This window comes from Ostrea edulis, chromosome 10 (assembly GCF_947568905.1).
Source record: "Ostrea edulis chromosome 10, xbOstEdul1.1, whole genome shotgun sequence".
NCBI lineage: Eukaryota > Metazoa > Mollusca > Bivalvia > Ostreida > Ostreidae > Ostrea > Ostrea edulis.
This window is the reverse complement of record NC_079173.1, coordinates 38,140,182-38,155,126: the sequence shown is the minus strand read 5'-3', so window position 1 is coordinate 38,155,126 and position 14,945 is coordinate 38,140,182. Positions and strand designations below refer to the sequence as shown.

General features: G+C 36.9%; 1 protein-coding gene across 4 annotated transcripts; it reads left to right on the top strand.

Annotated features, from left to right (window-relative positions):
• The first annotated feature begins 1,144 nt into the window (after positions 1–1,144).
• LOC125666000 (carboxylesterase 1C-like) lies at positions 1,145–14,017 on the top strand. Of its 4 annotated transcripts, none has more exons than XM_048899054.2 (3): positions 1,145–1,319; positions 8,398–9,958; positions 13,399–14,017. In XM_048899054.2, the coding sequence occupies exons 2-3, from the start codon at positions 8,415–8,417 to the stop codon at positions 13,571–13,573; spliced, it is 1,719 nt and encodes a 572-aa protein (XP_048755011.2). In that variant the 5' UTR covers positions 1,145–1,319; positions 8,398–8,414; the 3' UTR covers positions 13,574–14,017. The 4 variants fall into 4 exon arrangements, with proteins under 4 accessions (XP_048755011.2, XP_048755014.2, XP_048755015.2 ...); XM_048899057.2 differs by lacking the exon at positions 1,145–1,319 and adding an exon at positions 3,589–3,794; XM_048899058.2 differs by lacking the exon at positions 1,145–1,319 and adding an exon at positions 4,208–4,333.
• The last annotated feature ends 928 nt before the right edge of the window (positions 14,018–14,945 follow it).

The window sequence follows — 14,945 nt, the reverse complement described above, 5'->3', positions numbered from 1 at the left end:
ATAATAATTAAAAATGGTATCTTAGGCCCCTGTGAAAGTTACCACATATAAATAAAATTCGCCTCCCCTTTGATGTAGGCTTTCGGCTTGACTGTTACAAAGTTTTAAAAGCTGGAAAGGGGGGAGTAAGCACAAAGTACATATCCGTAGTTGATTAAATGCCATGTACAATTAGTTTCGGATCCATAAATTTCAGAACCGAGGGTTACAGTCTCAGAGATCTGGGGAAACACACTTTGTATACGAGGGGTGGGGTCGCCAACGTTGGATCCGCCTTTGGGCATAGATACATTGTTTGACGAAGCTGGTGTCTGAGAAAATTGAAAGCAGGAAGAGCTCTTAACCTCTTATTTTATCTCTAACTGCTGAGGTGCGAGTACTTTCAATAATGGAAAAACTCTATACATTTTGGGTGTTGCTAAGACGGGGAATTGAAAACGGGACGGAAAACGGAATTTTTTTAATGCAATGATATTAGGAGGAGGTCAGCATTTTGTAAACTGAAAAGGCTTATGAATAAGGGAATTTTAAGCAGAAATCACAAAGAGAACGGGAGGACATATTCAGAATCCACCGTTTGATATACTACATACAAATACACAATATCCACATGTATACATATATTTGTCTTTAGAGCAAAAAATAGTGAAACATGTATTCATGCCCAAAAGCGGATCCAACGCCGACGACCCCATCCCTCGTTTAGTGTGTTTCCCCAGACTTCTGACCTGTGAGACTGTAACCTTCCGTTCTGAAATTTATGGATCCGAAGCTAATTGCACATGGTATCTATGTACTTTGTGCTTACCCCCCCCCCCCCCCTTCCAACTTTTAAAACTTTGTATCAGTCAAGTCGAAAGCCTACATCAAAGGGGAGGCGAATTTTATTTATATGTGTAAACTTTAACAGGGGCCTAAGATACCATTTTTAATTATTATAATTAAAAGAGTTCGATTATACAATCTGTTTCGTTTCGTTTCGGTGGGTTTCGTTTCGTTTCGACAGATTTCGTTTCGTTTCAGTAGCTTTCGTTTCGTTTCGTTTCGCACTTTACAGGTACCCATCTCTAGACGTAGTGTTAGACAATTTTATAAACTAAATATTGCAAGTGTTTAAATAAGGAGGTGAAAATGTAGGTCACTAGATGATTACTCCTTCTTGTTGAAACTCGCACACGACACAGTGCTGTGTCAACGAAAGCTCAATATCTAGTACAGACAGTACTTGAAACAGAGTGTGCCTGTGTGATCCGGCGCTGTGTAAACGGGTATACATACACAGAGTGTGTCTGTGTGATCCGGCGCTGTGTTTTGTTACGGTAAGTAACCAAATTATTGTAGGAAGGGGTTAAGGATGATGAGCACATCGTCATCCCTTCCAGTCAGATATATATTTGGAAAAAAAAACACGATATTCATAATTAAGATACCCCCTTGTGTTTTGAATTTTCATTGTTTATAAATGATTTGGATTAACGTGTGACTGTCAGCATGCAGATCGTATTTGTTTGCCCTTATAAATGTTTACTGCAACTTCTTTTTTCACTATTAAATAAAGTAAATTAATCTTAAAAGTTTTCGATTTCAAAATAATACTGTACATATTCTCCACTTGTAACAGTTACAAAAACGTGTTTGACATGTCTACGTGCAGACTATTTACTAGTGGTATTTTAGTCGGGTGTTGCATGCATGGGACGATCTACATTTTGCTTAACATTGTATTTAACCTGTACAGGTATACATACAGCTTTTAATTTTTCAATCAGTTTGTTGTATTAAGAATTAATTATATCATCATGATTTATATAAACATGTAGCTGCAGATGAAAAATATCCTGAGGGACCAAACTCGGTCTGTTCCCATAGCTACATAAATATTCCCGTACTACAACAATCTTCAATGAAGGCATTCAGGGCCGTAAATTACATGGAAGCGGAGGAGGCAGCTGCCTCCTCCAACTTTTGAGCCAAAAAAAATTAAAATTTAAAGTTCATTAGAATTTATGTTGTTTCCAATAACTAAGAACATGATACCTCCCTTAAAAAGCATTCCAAATCTTTCTTTTAGAATGAGTTAGTCAAGTAACATCTTAGAAGGCCCTAGAATCAAGGATTTTGCACGAAACGTGTTCAGTGTGCACAAAATGTGCTCAGCGTCTGGGGGCCTGGGCGACCCTAATTTCCTGCCTCCTCCAAATTGAAGGTTAATTTACGGCCCTGGCATTTTATGTCAACTCAGAGATAACGAATTATGTTGAACATGCCTCTACAATGTGATATGATTGCTGAAATTATAATGCTAAATTTTATCAGATTGCGTATATTCATACAGTATTCTATATTCTCCATATAAAGTAGAAATTAAATGATTAAATTACATTTCACAGAAAACACCTGGCGTAAAGTTTGAAAAGGGATGATTATTATAAAGACACCCCCCCCCCTCGGAGTTTAGGGGCAGGGTATATATATGGGAATCAACACGCCATCTGTCTGTGATGATGGTACTTTACTGACATTTTCTAAGAGTCTGGTGCATAGATTTTCCTGGAAAATTGTACACTACCCCTATAAATTATTGATAGAAATCAAGGGGAAAGGAGATTAGCAGATCAAACATGTAATATTGAAAAAGTAGTACTGAATGACAGTGAAAATAGTGAGTGATGGAAGCGATAAATGCAATGCTTTTTTGACCACAACAATTTGTAGAATAGTTCCTCGGACTTTTAAACCGAAAAGTGAGGCGAGAGGGCGAACTTATTTTACAAATACTAGATGAAACTCCATGCAAGTGCGGAAAATCACAATTAAATAATTTGTATAGAGGAAGGACTTTTTAAAATGCATGTTTAAATTGTTGCGCGTATGAATATTGAAATGAACGGTATCTTATAGTATGATAGTTTTTGTCCAGGGCGACAAATTAAGGGGAAAATTATGAATGCACATCGTTTCTTCACGTCAAACGCAATTTAACCGAAAACGTAATACATGTATGAATGACAAACAGAAAAACTGCTATATTGTAAACAGTGGCTTGATTTATTGGACATTGTCGGGTAGTGTACAACCTAATTTCGGTAAACTGTTTTAACTTTAAAGTTACATGTGTAGCAGGTCTCGCGTTCGTATAGTATGTACTTCGCGCTGTGTTTGTTTGATTTTATTTGATAGTGGCGACTTCGAAACGACCCAACTACACTGAATTAAAACTTGAAAATAAACTCAATAGAAATGAAAATAAGATAAACAACACTTACGAATTTATTACCAGTATAGATATGACAAACATACACGTCTAAATCCTAGAACTTAGCCTAGATAAACTATCAAGAAATTCTCCCAACACAAAGGTAACATAATAATTTAGTAAGTTAAAATGAGCAAAGTAGACGCACAAGACGTTATTCCAAAATAAGAAGAATGGAAGGAGAAGTGTAGGTAGCAAAGCCAGCTGTCTCGCTTCGACGAATCGTTCGCTGCATGGCTTTATATAGTAAATTAAACATTAGAAACTGTCATTAAAGTTATTGGCTGAAAGATAAAGTGGGCGTGGTCAAATACAACGGGCGAATAATTTACATCGGGATCGAAAATCAGAAGTAACATAGACTGTGTTCAGTGTTAGCTATACTTATAATAGTTTTAACTAGGACCATATTTATCATTTTATGAAGATTTATAATTATATTACTTAAACGAAGGACATTCCCTTCCCACGATCTGATACATCGATGAATTTTTATGATAATATAATCTGAGCGAGAGTAAAGGGAAAATGAGACTTGGTAAGTACAGGACTGCTTTCCAGATCGTAGCGGCTAGCCTAGCTGCTAGGCAATATATCTGGGTATAATGAACGAATTGTATGAATTGACTCTTGTTATACCTACGTAGGGCTAGCCTAGCACATCGTTCAAGATCGTAGCGCTACCGAGCCCTACGTAGCCGTTACGATCTTGAACGCAGCCCTGGTAATACGTGTACGTGCTACTACCACGTTTATGAACTACGATCAGTTAGTGAATCGAGCGATCAATCCGGGGATGACCCACTCCGTTAACTGCTCTAAAAATTTTCGGACAAGCGGCGGTACTTTTCGATGACAGGGACTTGACTTTTTTCCCCCTGTAAACAAACTTTTCACGTGAATAGGTTTGTAATATTCCGAAAATTTATAGTGTGACCATTCGGATTCAATCATTATGTTTTAAATGTAAACATCCGTGAAGTCACGTGACAAAAGGCTTTACGTAGAAGACATGTTAAACGTACGACAGCGAGAGAAAGAAGTTAGCGTACAGAATTGGTCGACCTTGTGGTACAAGTAAGGTCTGAAAGTATTCCAATTAAAGTTTGTCGTATGTTGGAATGACAAGCCACTCGGAGGCTAACCATCAACAGCGGTTAGCCTTAAGTACATGTAAATGTTTCAAAACGCCAAGAACTAACAACAACCACGCTCGCTAGGTGGCGCGTCATGTTCTATTTTTATTTCTACAGGGAAAGTGGGACGAGGTTCCACCCTATTTTTTACGGGCTAGTATGGATAAACCTAGAGCCTACGAATGATGCGAAGTTGATCGTTCGGATCTAAAATAGCTATATTTAGCGTATCTCACGTGATTAGGCACATTCCAGAAAATCCCTTTGAGATTGAAGCGATTAAGCAGAGCGAATATATGTAAACATTTACTTAACGGTGAAATACGCAACAAAGAGTGACATATTAATACATTTTATGCATAAATAAATTATACTGAGGTCAAACATGGACGATAATTGCCCGTGTTCATATAGTATTTGATTGATTTAGATATCCAAGGAAAGATAACTCCCATTATTAACGTACTCACAACGTACCGGTGGTATACAATAATACAATGTTTATACATTTCTTAATGATGAGTGAATCTTTATTTTCATCAGAATCTTTTCCATCACACTCACAGACCAGGTCCCCATACCCCTACCAGTGTCAATCTGTGACTGATGGCAGTGCGGTATTTAATTTGATATAGTCTAGAGGAAATTCGAAATATGGTAGTGACATTTCTTCCTCACTGAATTAGCTGGATTTTTAACGTTTAAAGAAAAGTGGGGTATGGACTGGGGGTGTGTGTGTTAAAAGTGCTATTTTTCTCAAATTTTCAACAATATTAATTACAAGGCAAGGCAAAGGGGGTCATAAGCTACAGATGATGCAATTTTCACTTGCAAGTTGCACTGCCACCAGTTACACTTAATTAGTGACTCACTTATAGATAAATAAAGTAACTTACAAATATTTTATTTATTTATTTATCTATCATTTCATTTCATTTTTTTTTTTTAATATCATGGTTTGTACTTGAAGAGTCATCGTAATAAAGGGACATTAATTATTAGTGTTACAAAAAAATCTGATCATGCAGTTTTTAAATTTCTGAATTTTGAAAAAATAAAAATAAATAAATAATAGATTCTGATACCACTCAGCCCCCCGACTGGCCAGCGAGTTCTGCTTCTGTCAGTTCTGATGCAACTAGCTCAGCCCTCAGACTGGCCAGAGAGTCCACTGTTTCGGTAAATTCTGATAATGATGCAACTCAGCCCCCCCCCCACCCCCTCCCGACAGCTCTACCAGAAGTTCTCGGAAAAGACTTGCTGATGTTTAATAAATCAGTTTTCCTATTAATTTTAGTTTTGCTCCTGTTCATCCGTTCATTAGGCTATGGCCCAATCTGATTAAATTTAAGATCGTTGATCCGCTCCGTATTCCTCTTCCTTTCCTGTATCTGTGAAGTCCAGAGGTGAGATATATTCTTTCCAAAACAACTAAGAATGTTCATGGAGCAACTCAGTATTAATTGTTTTCATTTTCTGTTGTATGCCTTATTTCAAGAAATAACTTTCAGGTCACTTTTTAATGTGAAATGGAACATTTTCAATTTTTGACAACCTGACGGTAGGGGTGTTTAAGACACTATACCTCATTTTCTGTAAGGAAGTGGAGTAAAAGGAATTTAGAATTGGATTCAGCATACTCAAAATTGGTAATTACACCTGCTTTTTATTGTTTTGGGTAATGGGGTTTCAAGAAATAAAGTTGGGTCACTTTTTGATGCGAAATGAAACATTTTCCGTTTTAGGCAACCTGACGGTAGGAGTGTTTAAGACACTATACCTCATTTTCTATAAGAAATTGGAGTAAAAGGAATCCAGATTTGAAATCAGCATACTCAAAATTGGTAATTACACCTGATTTTTATTGTTTTGGGTAATTTTTAAAAAATGGGTGGTTGTTGCTACAAGAACCCGTGTCTTCGATCTACCGACGGCTTATTTTTCTTAAATTGATTTGGTCGGACCAGACATCTTCATTGACGGACATCGCGCTCATTTTCTTTTACTCGCCTAAAAAATGCAACAGTGTGGTCATTTTGTACGAACTTAGCAGCAGTCTTAGAAAATTAAGACAACATAAGGGCAGTCTAAAAATTTAAGGCAAAATACCAGTGCCAATCTTATAAACCTCTAATCGATTATTTTGTGGTCCATTGTAAAGGTACGTACACATGTCCCAAATTTCGTGTTGGATTTGAATAAAGATATAATACCATAATATTCTATGAATGAAATGGGGGGGGGGGGGGGACCAACAAAACTTTTATTAAATATGCATACAAAAATTTACGGTTGTAGAGATATCAATGAAAATAGTTTTGAAAGAGAGTCGGTCTTTTTGGACACTTTCTTTCCGGAACGAACCGAGTGCTGACCACGTGACTGTCTTATTAGCATACCACGTGTCATTGTCTTAGCAGATCTTGGATCTGTGCATATCTATAACTACCCTTTAGTGTTTTACACATGATGAAGGATAATCAATTCAGTCTTATAGGTCCTTGCTACAATATCTGTAGTTGATGAACTCGATGTTTAAATTCACGGGCGCAGTATTGTTTACTTATTTGATCACGTGTAAAAAAAAGCGCGCACAATACATACATTATACAAATTAGGCTCACCGAAGATGTCCGAGAGTTAAATTAGTCAAGAATGAACTAAAGATTTCGACCTATTCCTTTCATCTGGGATGAAATCAAATAGATTACATTGCACAAGGTATCATGATTTACCATAATAATATAGATACTGTAGATCTACATTAACAATTTTAGTTTAGAAACCATTTATTTCAATCATTATTTCAGTTTTAAATTTAAGTACAACTTTATTGATTTAAGACAATCATAAAGTTAAAGACAGTTTCATGATCCCGGATTCAGATGATCCATGCGTATCGACTCATCAGTGACGTCATAACACATGACGTAACGTCACCCGATTTGACCTATTGCGATCGGAAGCTGTCGGTCGTCATCCGTTCTCCGTTGATATATATATTTTTTAATATATGCAGTAAAACTCTCTATAATAGCATTTTCATTTCGTATGGAACATCTTTTGGAAAAGAAAAACTAAAAATGTAAATTCCATGGTTACTGTACCTCTGGGACCTAGAGGGTTGGGTCAAAAACATTTTAAAAAGTATTCCTTGCCTTGTGAGACTTTACGAATTCTTTAAAACTTTCTTTACCCCTGCACAGCTTGAAAAATTATAAGTATGGTTATAGAGAGCATTGTGAATTTCATGACCCCTGGGTTAGGGTTCAGGCTCTAGAGTGGAACCTTAATGGATATATGGTCTATATGTATAGGTACATGTATATATGAAAAGTGCATTTAAGGTGGCTCATTACACTAAATTTTCATTTAATTAATGGCAAGTTAAAGCACCTTGCATGAAGTAGATTTAACCGTGAAAAGAGTCTTCGGGGAAATTTGGGAACATGTATAACCATGTTAGCAAACTCTACACACGACTCTGCACTTGTAATATAGAGGGGGGGGGGGGGGGTCACAAAAGCCAGAAACAAATTGCATTAAAAAAGTCTACCAAAACGTCGATTGTTATAGACCTGTCATTTACTTGTGCTGTCATATGTTCGTCATTTAACGGGTACTTGTAAAATGCGAAAAGCAACGAAACCTACCGAAATGAAATTTAACGAATCCTACCGATTATAAATATAAAGATTATAAAGTGGTAAACGGGGGCTTAGCACAAAGTAAATATCCAAAGTTTCTACTATCTAAGACACCGGCTTAACCGAAGGACCACTTAAACTGTTTCAACCAAACGAGGACGATGGAAGGAGGCAAATTTCATTTATGTGTGGCAATTTTCACAGGGGCCTTAGATGGTTACCCATATTGCCATTTTATCATCATAATCACAGAATTCGGTCAATAGGTTTCGTTTCGTTTCAATTTGATTTCGTTTCGCTAGATTTCGTTTCGCATTTTCAGGTACCCGTCATGTAACACCTTTTTATCACTATTCAGGTTGATTGAAAATTATAATGGAGTCTGTAAAGATCGCGCTGATGCTGTTAATGACAATTTCCACGGTGAAAGGAGCAGATGTAATTAATGCCGTGGAGGTCAACACCCCGTCAGGCTGGGTCAGAGGTTATGAGGAAAGCTATGAGAAGGGTCAAGTATACAGATTTGTAAAAATTCCGTTTGCACAACCTCCATTAGGAAAACTACGTTTTCAGAAACCCCAACCAATCGGAGAATGGGAAGGTGTCCAGGGAATATCCGATACAAATTCTCCTTCCTGTCCACAGTGGGATTTTCCAATGCCCGGATTTGACAATTTACAACAAGATGAAAATTGTTTATATCTCAATATTTACGTTCCTGGTAAAATATCAAGGGAGCGCAGTCTTTCTGTAATGGTTTGGATTCACGGCGGAGGATTTATGTTCGGTGGAGCTGGTCAATATAAACCCCAGAAACTGGTTTTAGGTGGTGACGTCATAGTTGTGACAATCAATTACAGGCTTGCACTTTTAGGTTTTTTCACTTTGAATGATCCTTTACTGTCGGGTAATTTTGGTCTGTTGGACCAAATTGAAGCTCTTCGTTGGGTTCAGAAGAATATTGAAGCCTTCGGAGGGAACCCTAATTCTGTCACTATATTCGGAGAGTCAGCTGGTGGAATGTCTGTCAGTCTGCAGACGTTGATTCCTTCTAATAAGGGACTGTTTCAACGTGCAATTTCACAGAGTGGTGTTGCAACTTTCTTTGCAATCTCCAGAAAGAATTTAGAGAAAAAAACAGCGAACACGCTTCTCGAAAAAACTTCTTGTAATGAAAAGAAAGATGTCTCTGAAATTTTGGAGTGCCTTCAGAAACTTCCAGTTGAAAATATTACAAATGCTATTACAATGATGGACTTGGAGATACCAATGAATATGTCCTATGAACTAGGGGGGTTTGTACCGAGTGTTGACGGGGAATTGATAAAGGAAAACTTTGCTTATCCAAGATCGTCAGATAACGACATTTATAGTTTTTTCCGTACCGTTGATTTTATGTCAGGGACACTTGATGGGGAGGGGAATTTTGTGTATGTTGGCATGACTCCACAACTTCAAGAGCATTTCAAATTCAATGTGACAGAAAAAATTCCAAAGACTGTTCTCTGTGAAATGACCGCTCCTGTATTTGTTGAAACGGCTGTTGGAAATTCCCCTGATTTAGTGCAAGAAATATGTGACTTATATACCGATACGGAGAGCGTTGATGCTCAAAGTAACAAGGTCTGTGAATTTAACGGTGACTCTTCTTTCATTGTTCCAAGTAACATCATGTTATCTATTCACGCCAAGGAGAATACAGGGGCTAAAACCTTCCAATATCTGGTAACTAAAGCGAGCCCTATGCCTTTCGGTGGAGATCCACCTTCCTGGTTTAAGGGAGCCGGACATGGTGATGAACTATATCTTTTGTTTGAATATCTCACAACAATCCCAGAAGAAAAACGTGAAAACTTTGCCGAAGCAAATCCACTGTCTGAAAATGTTGTCCAATATTGGACCAATTTTGCAAAGTTTGGGTAAGTTTAATTGCAATCGTAACCTGAAGAGTTTCGATCGTATGTTTAATTGCGATCGTAGCCTGACGAGTTCCGATCGTATGTTTAATTGCAATCGTAGCCTGAAGAGTTCCGATCGTATGTTTAATTGCAATCGTAGCCTGAAGAGTTCCGATCGTATGTTTAATTGCAATGGTAGCCTGAGGAGTTCCGATCGTATGTTTAATTGCAACCGTAGCCTGAAGAGTTCCGATCGTATGTTTAATTGCAATGGTAGCCTGAGGAGTTCCGATCGTATATTTAATTGCAACCGTAGCCTGAAGAGTTCCGATCGTATGTTTAATTGCATTGGTAGCCTGAGGAGTTCCGATCGTATGTTTAATTGCAACTGTAGCCTGAAGAGTTCCGATCGTATGTTTAATTGCAATGGTAGCCTGAGGAGTTCCGATCGTATTTTTAAATGATATTTCTTCCTTGTTTGATTCCTGTCTTTATTTTACATCCCTTCGAGAATGTATCACTCATATTGAGACGTCATCATCTGTAGGTATCCTAGTTTGAAGATATTCACCAACCAGTATGTATATTGTTGTAGTATTAAACCCCAATATAATAATCCTATATAGAACTCGTCATGTGATTAGTCTAGGCAATCTCGTGCAAGGTAGAATAGAATTTCATATTTCCCTCTAACTTCACTTTTTTCCCCCATCATATTCCACTCATTTCTGTATTTGACATAAACATTAAGGTAAAAGTCGGAAATCCTCGGATGATTCCGTTACGCTTCACACAACTTGCCGAGGCCTTCCGAGTGCCTCGGGTACTAGGCAAGATAACTGTTTTAAAAGGCTGTTTATTTTGGCGTCAGAATACGTCCGAGTCATTTCCCGTAAGTGAGTTCTCATCTTTTGTAAGGTTCAAGAGAGATTTGTTTGCACAGATATTCCATGACAGTTTAATCACCGAATTTTGTTTGATACACCGACCATGTAATTAATCGGAACTCAGGGTGAAAGGAAAATATAACGCAATATGTCATTGTTCGTACGTTGACAATGCAACCATAAAGTGACTTAACGACATATAGCAGTGCAGATCCTAAATTTTATTACAATTTCAATTGTATTGTTCTATAGTCTTGCTCTGTTTCAGTATAATATTTATAGGTTATAGACTTTGTATGGAAAAATATGACGACCGAGTTTTTTGGCGCGTAGACGGACCGAGCTTGCGAGGTCCGTCCGCGACAAAAAAAAAACGAGGTCGTCATATTTCCCATACAAAGTCTATAACCTTTTTATTATATACTTTCAATTTCATTTAGAAACTAACAATAATTTTATTTTTAACAATAACTTTATCAGTTTAAATGAGTAAAAGATGAAAAACACGAAAAATTTGAAAATTAACGGCGTAGAAATTTGATTGTGACGTAATGTTTGCGGGCCGGAATGTTTCCGAGCATATATCGTGTGATATATGCCCGCAAACTTTTAAAGAAAAAAGAAGAGAAGAAATTGAAAGTATATAATAAAGTGTTGGTTATATGAATCTTCGGGAGATATGGAGATTTATTCACTCATAGAACATCGTATTTTACTTGGGCATGGACTCGGGGAATATGATATGATGTTAATCTTTATATCCCCTTCACTTTCATGTAATGAGTGTAACATGTCTAAAAATTATAATTGGGTAGATATGGAAGTCGACATCGTAAAGACACAGGTATGGTGGTGCTAGGGCATTCATTGTTAGAAACAGATTGAGAGACATTATAGGATCGCTTTTTTAGCTCGCCTGAGATAAAAAGAGCTTTTCTGATCAGCTTTTATCTGGCGTCCGTCAGTCTGAATTTTCTCTTCCCAGTTCTTGCCTTCCTAGAGACCTTATGTCCGGCGCCTGTCCGTCTAGATTTATATATATATATACATTTTTGACTTCTGAACAGGAGTCTGAATTTCAACCAAACTTACCATAAGTTGTCCTTGCGTAAAGGAGATTTAAAAAAAATTCAATTGAAAGGTCACACTTCCCTGGAGCAGTAACGTCGTGCTAGTAATTAATAGCGAGCGCAGCGAGCCAACGCGGAGCGCTGGCTCGTACTGCGAGCTCTAATGACTAGAGCGCGGGAAATAATCCGAGCTAAATCTCAACCTCTAACAAGAATTTTTTTTTTGACGCCAATCCCAGAATTCCCTCGTACAAAATGGCGGATGGTTCGATTCGTAAAATAATAATTAAAAAAATCTTTTAAGTATTACAAACCTTTTTTATTTGAAAGGAAAGGATGACAATCATATTTTCCCCCCTTTCTTTTTAAAATATTGTCTAAAGATATGTAAACAGTCACGTCACAACTACCAGGTTACGTCACTACACGCTCGTTGCATTTCCCGCTAAACTGGTTCCTACATTGGCGAGAAGAGCAAGACAGTAATCCTACGTATTGACAGTGAACCAGATCAGTTTTCCTTGTTTTCAATATAAATTTTTTGAAAATGTATTCAGATATGCTGCGCTCGCCCCAACGGTCACACCGTAATCATATTATTAATATTGAATCATCATCATTTAGTGTGGATTCAAGGTTAATCAACTAAACCATGACCCCGTGGGGCTAGGTTGAAGTCGTAATATGGGGTCCATTTTTGGTGGGAATAAAGAGGGTAAATAATATTTGAATTTTTTTCTGAAGACGGAAGGTGATCCAGGTGAGCGTTTTTTTTTTACCCATGGGTTTATTATATCTTCAACACATTGATGGGTTAACTTTCAGATACTGTATGATCAGTCGTTTTCGTGCAATCAAATATTAATATTAGTTGAGGAAAACACATATTGGCGGTGTTTTGATTTCGTTGTTGGAAATTTGCCTTTTTCCTGTATTCATAGCCCATATCAGGTAACCCACTAGAATTTGAACCACGGGAAAATTAAGAATTTCATAAAAAATTATAAATTATTGGGGGTTATTAAGTCCTGTGTCATGTTGATTTGATAAACGGCCTTCACTGTTACCATTCTGAGCGCTACTGTGTCTTGCTTAACGTCTCGCTCGAGAATTTTTCACTCATATGAAGACGTCACCAAGACCGGTGAAGGGCTTCAAATTTAGGCCTATGCTCGGCGCTTACGGCCGAACAGGGAGGGTTCTTTAGCGTGCCACACCTACTGTGACACGGGTCATCCATTTTTAAGGTCATCTCCGAGGACCCGTGAAATTCACACCTGATGCCGAGCGTTTGGCGATGGAACTACCTGTTTTAACTACTTAGGTATGTCGCGGCCGGGATTCGAACCACGGCCTTCCGCTAAGCATAGGTCGAAATTTGTGGTTCTTCATCTACTATTGGTAACATCTCAAGGGGATGTACAACAAATGTATACAATGAAATAAAAGAGTCATATTATAAAGTGATTGATGAGGCAGAACTTCAAGGCTTTTCTTTTTTCAGAAATCCTAATAGTGACAAAGTACCAGAATGGCCATCCTATGACGTCAACAGGAAAAGATACGTCATCTTAGAGACGCAAATTACAACAGGCCAAAATTTGAAACCTGAAGCCACAGCACTACTCAGTAAAATAATAGAGAAGGGCCGTCAGAGACCTGAACACGATGAATTATAATGGATTATTTTAGATTGGATTTATATACATTCTAAGTATCATATAGACGATAAAGCGCATTTAACAAATGTTACTGTTGTTAGGTGCGAGATCAAAAGTTCAATGTCTGACCCAAAAAATAATAAATTCACAGTTTTCACTGTTTAGACCCCCACCGAATGTTGAAACTAATTGATTAACAAGTAAAAACATACGATCATAAATAACACACTGTGTACCTTCTCTATTCTTTATTCACAAATGAAAGTGCACATATTTTTATCCGGCATCGATCTTTTGATCTCGCTCCTTACAGATGTAACTCGATGATAAAATGACCTTTTTTTTCATTATGCACTAGCGGCAAATTGGCTTTTAATGTTTGCTTCTGTAAATATTTTGTACTTTATTTTTGTGATCTTTTCTCGTCTAATCGAAAAATTGAATAAAGATAGTTTGACATATTTTGATGCAATTCCCTGTAATTTGCTACTCATTTATGGGGTTTCATCAGCAGTTTTCTTTATAACTGTATATTCGGAGAAATTTTCCCATGTATTTCAAAGTATAAGTTTTACAATCGATAGTTTGAGGGATAAAAGTAAAGAAGTATTCTTGAAAAAAATTATGTCTCTAAGGAAATAATTTTCCTTTGTTAGAATTTAGAAATTGATTAAAAGAATGATTATTGATCTATGTTACCAGTCATCAGAAAAATTAAGTCTCATTTTTAGATAAATTGTGAATTAAAATGTAATTTTTAAATAAGAATTTTAATCAAGAAAAAAGAAGCTTATATGGAGTTTCTTACTGTCTACGAATCTCTGTTGATTTTATTTGCTCACGAATGAAAGTATTTTGAGTATGAACTCGATTATAATTTGTGTTTTAAGTTTAACCGAAGTGAGTTTTTCTGATTGAAGTTAATCTTTTTTCTGTAAACTATTGGCTGTTTCATCTTCAATACCACCGAGTCCATTTTCAGCCAAACCTACCACAAAACTTGGATAAAGAGAATTCAAATTTATTCAAATGAAAGACTATGCCTCCTTTGATTGAGTAGGTGATTTTATGAAGTGAAAATAGTATAGGTTGTTGTCTAAAGCTACAAAACTGATAAAGAAGAAAAACTAGATTAAAGATTTTTTTCAAGACCATGAACAATGGCTGGATAACCAGTAAACGTTTCACATAGACATAAGAATCTATAGGAAAACTAAGTAATAGTGATCTCAAAAGCCACAGAAGTGAAATTTGTCATGTACAATATGTTGTCTGCTTTTTGTGGGTGTGGTTTTTCTTCTCTAAAACTTCCGCGGGCGTTCTTGGAAACGCAATGATGGATGAACGAACGAAAAGTACCGTTTCTGAATATCAATCAAGGAAATATCGT

Excerpts from the sequence above, each read along its gene's own strand:
- LOC125666000 (XM_048899054.2), top strand. The coding sequence starts at position 8,415 with ATGGAGTCTGTAAAGATCGCGCTGATGCTGTTAATGACAATTTCCACG. Across the intron at positions 9,959-13,398 it reads ACCAATTTTGCAAAGTTTGG|AAATCCTAATAGTGACAAAG; the intron begins GTAAGTTTAATT and ends TTCTTTTTTCAG.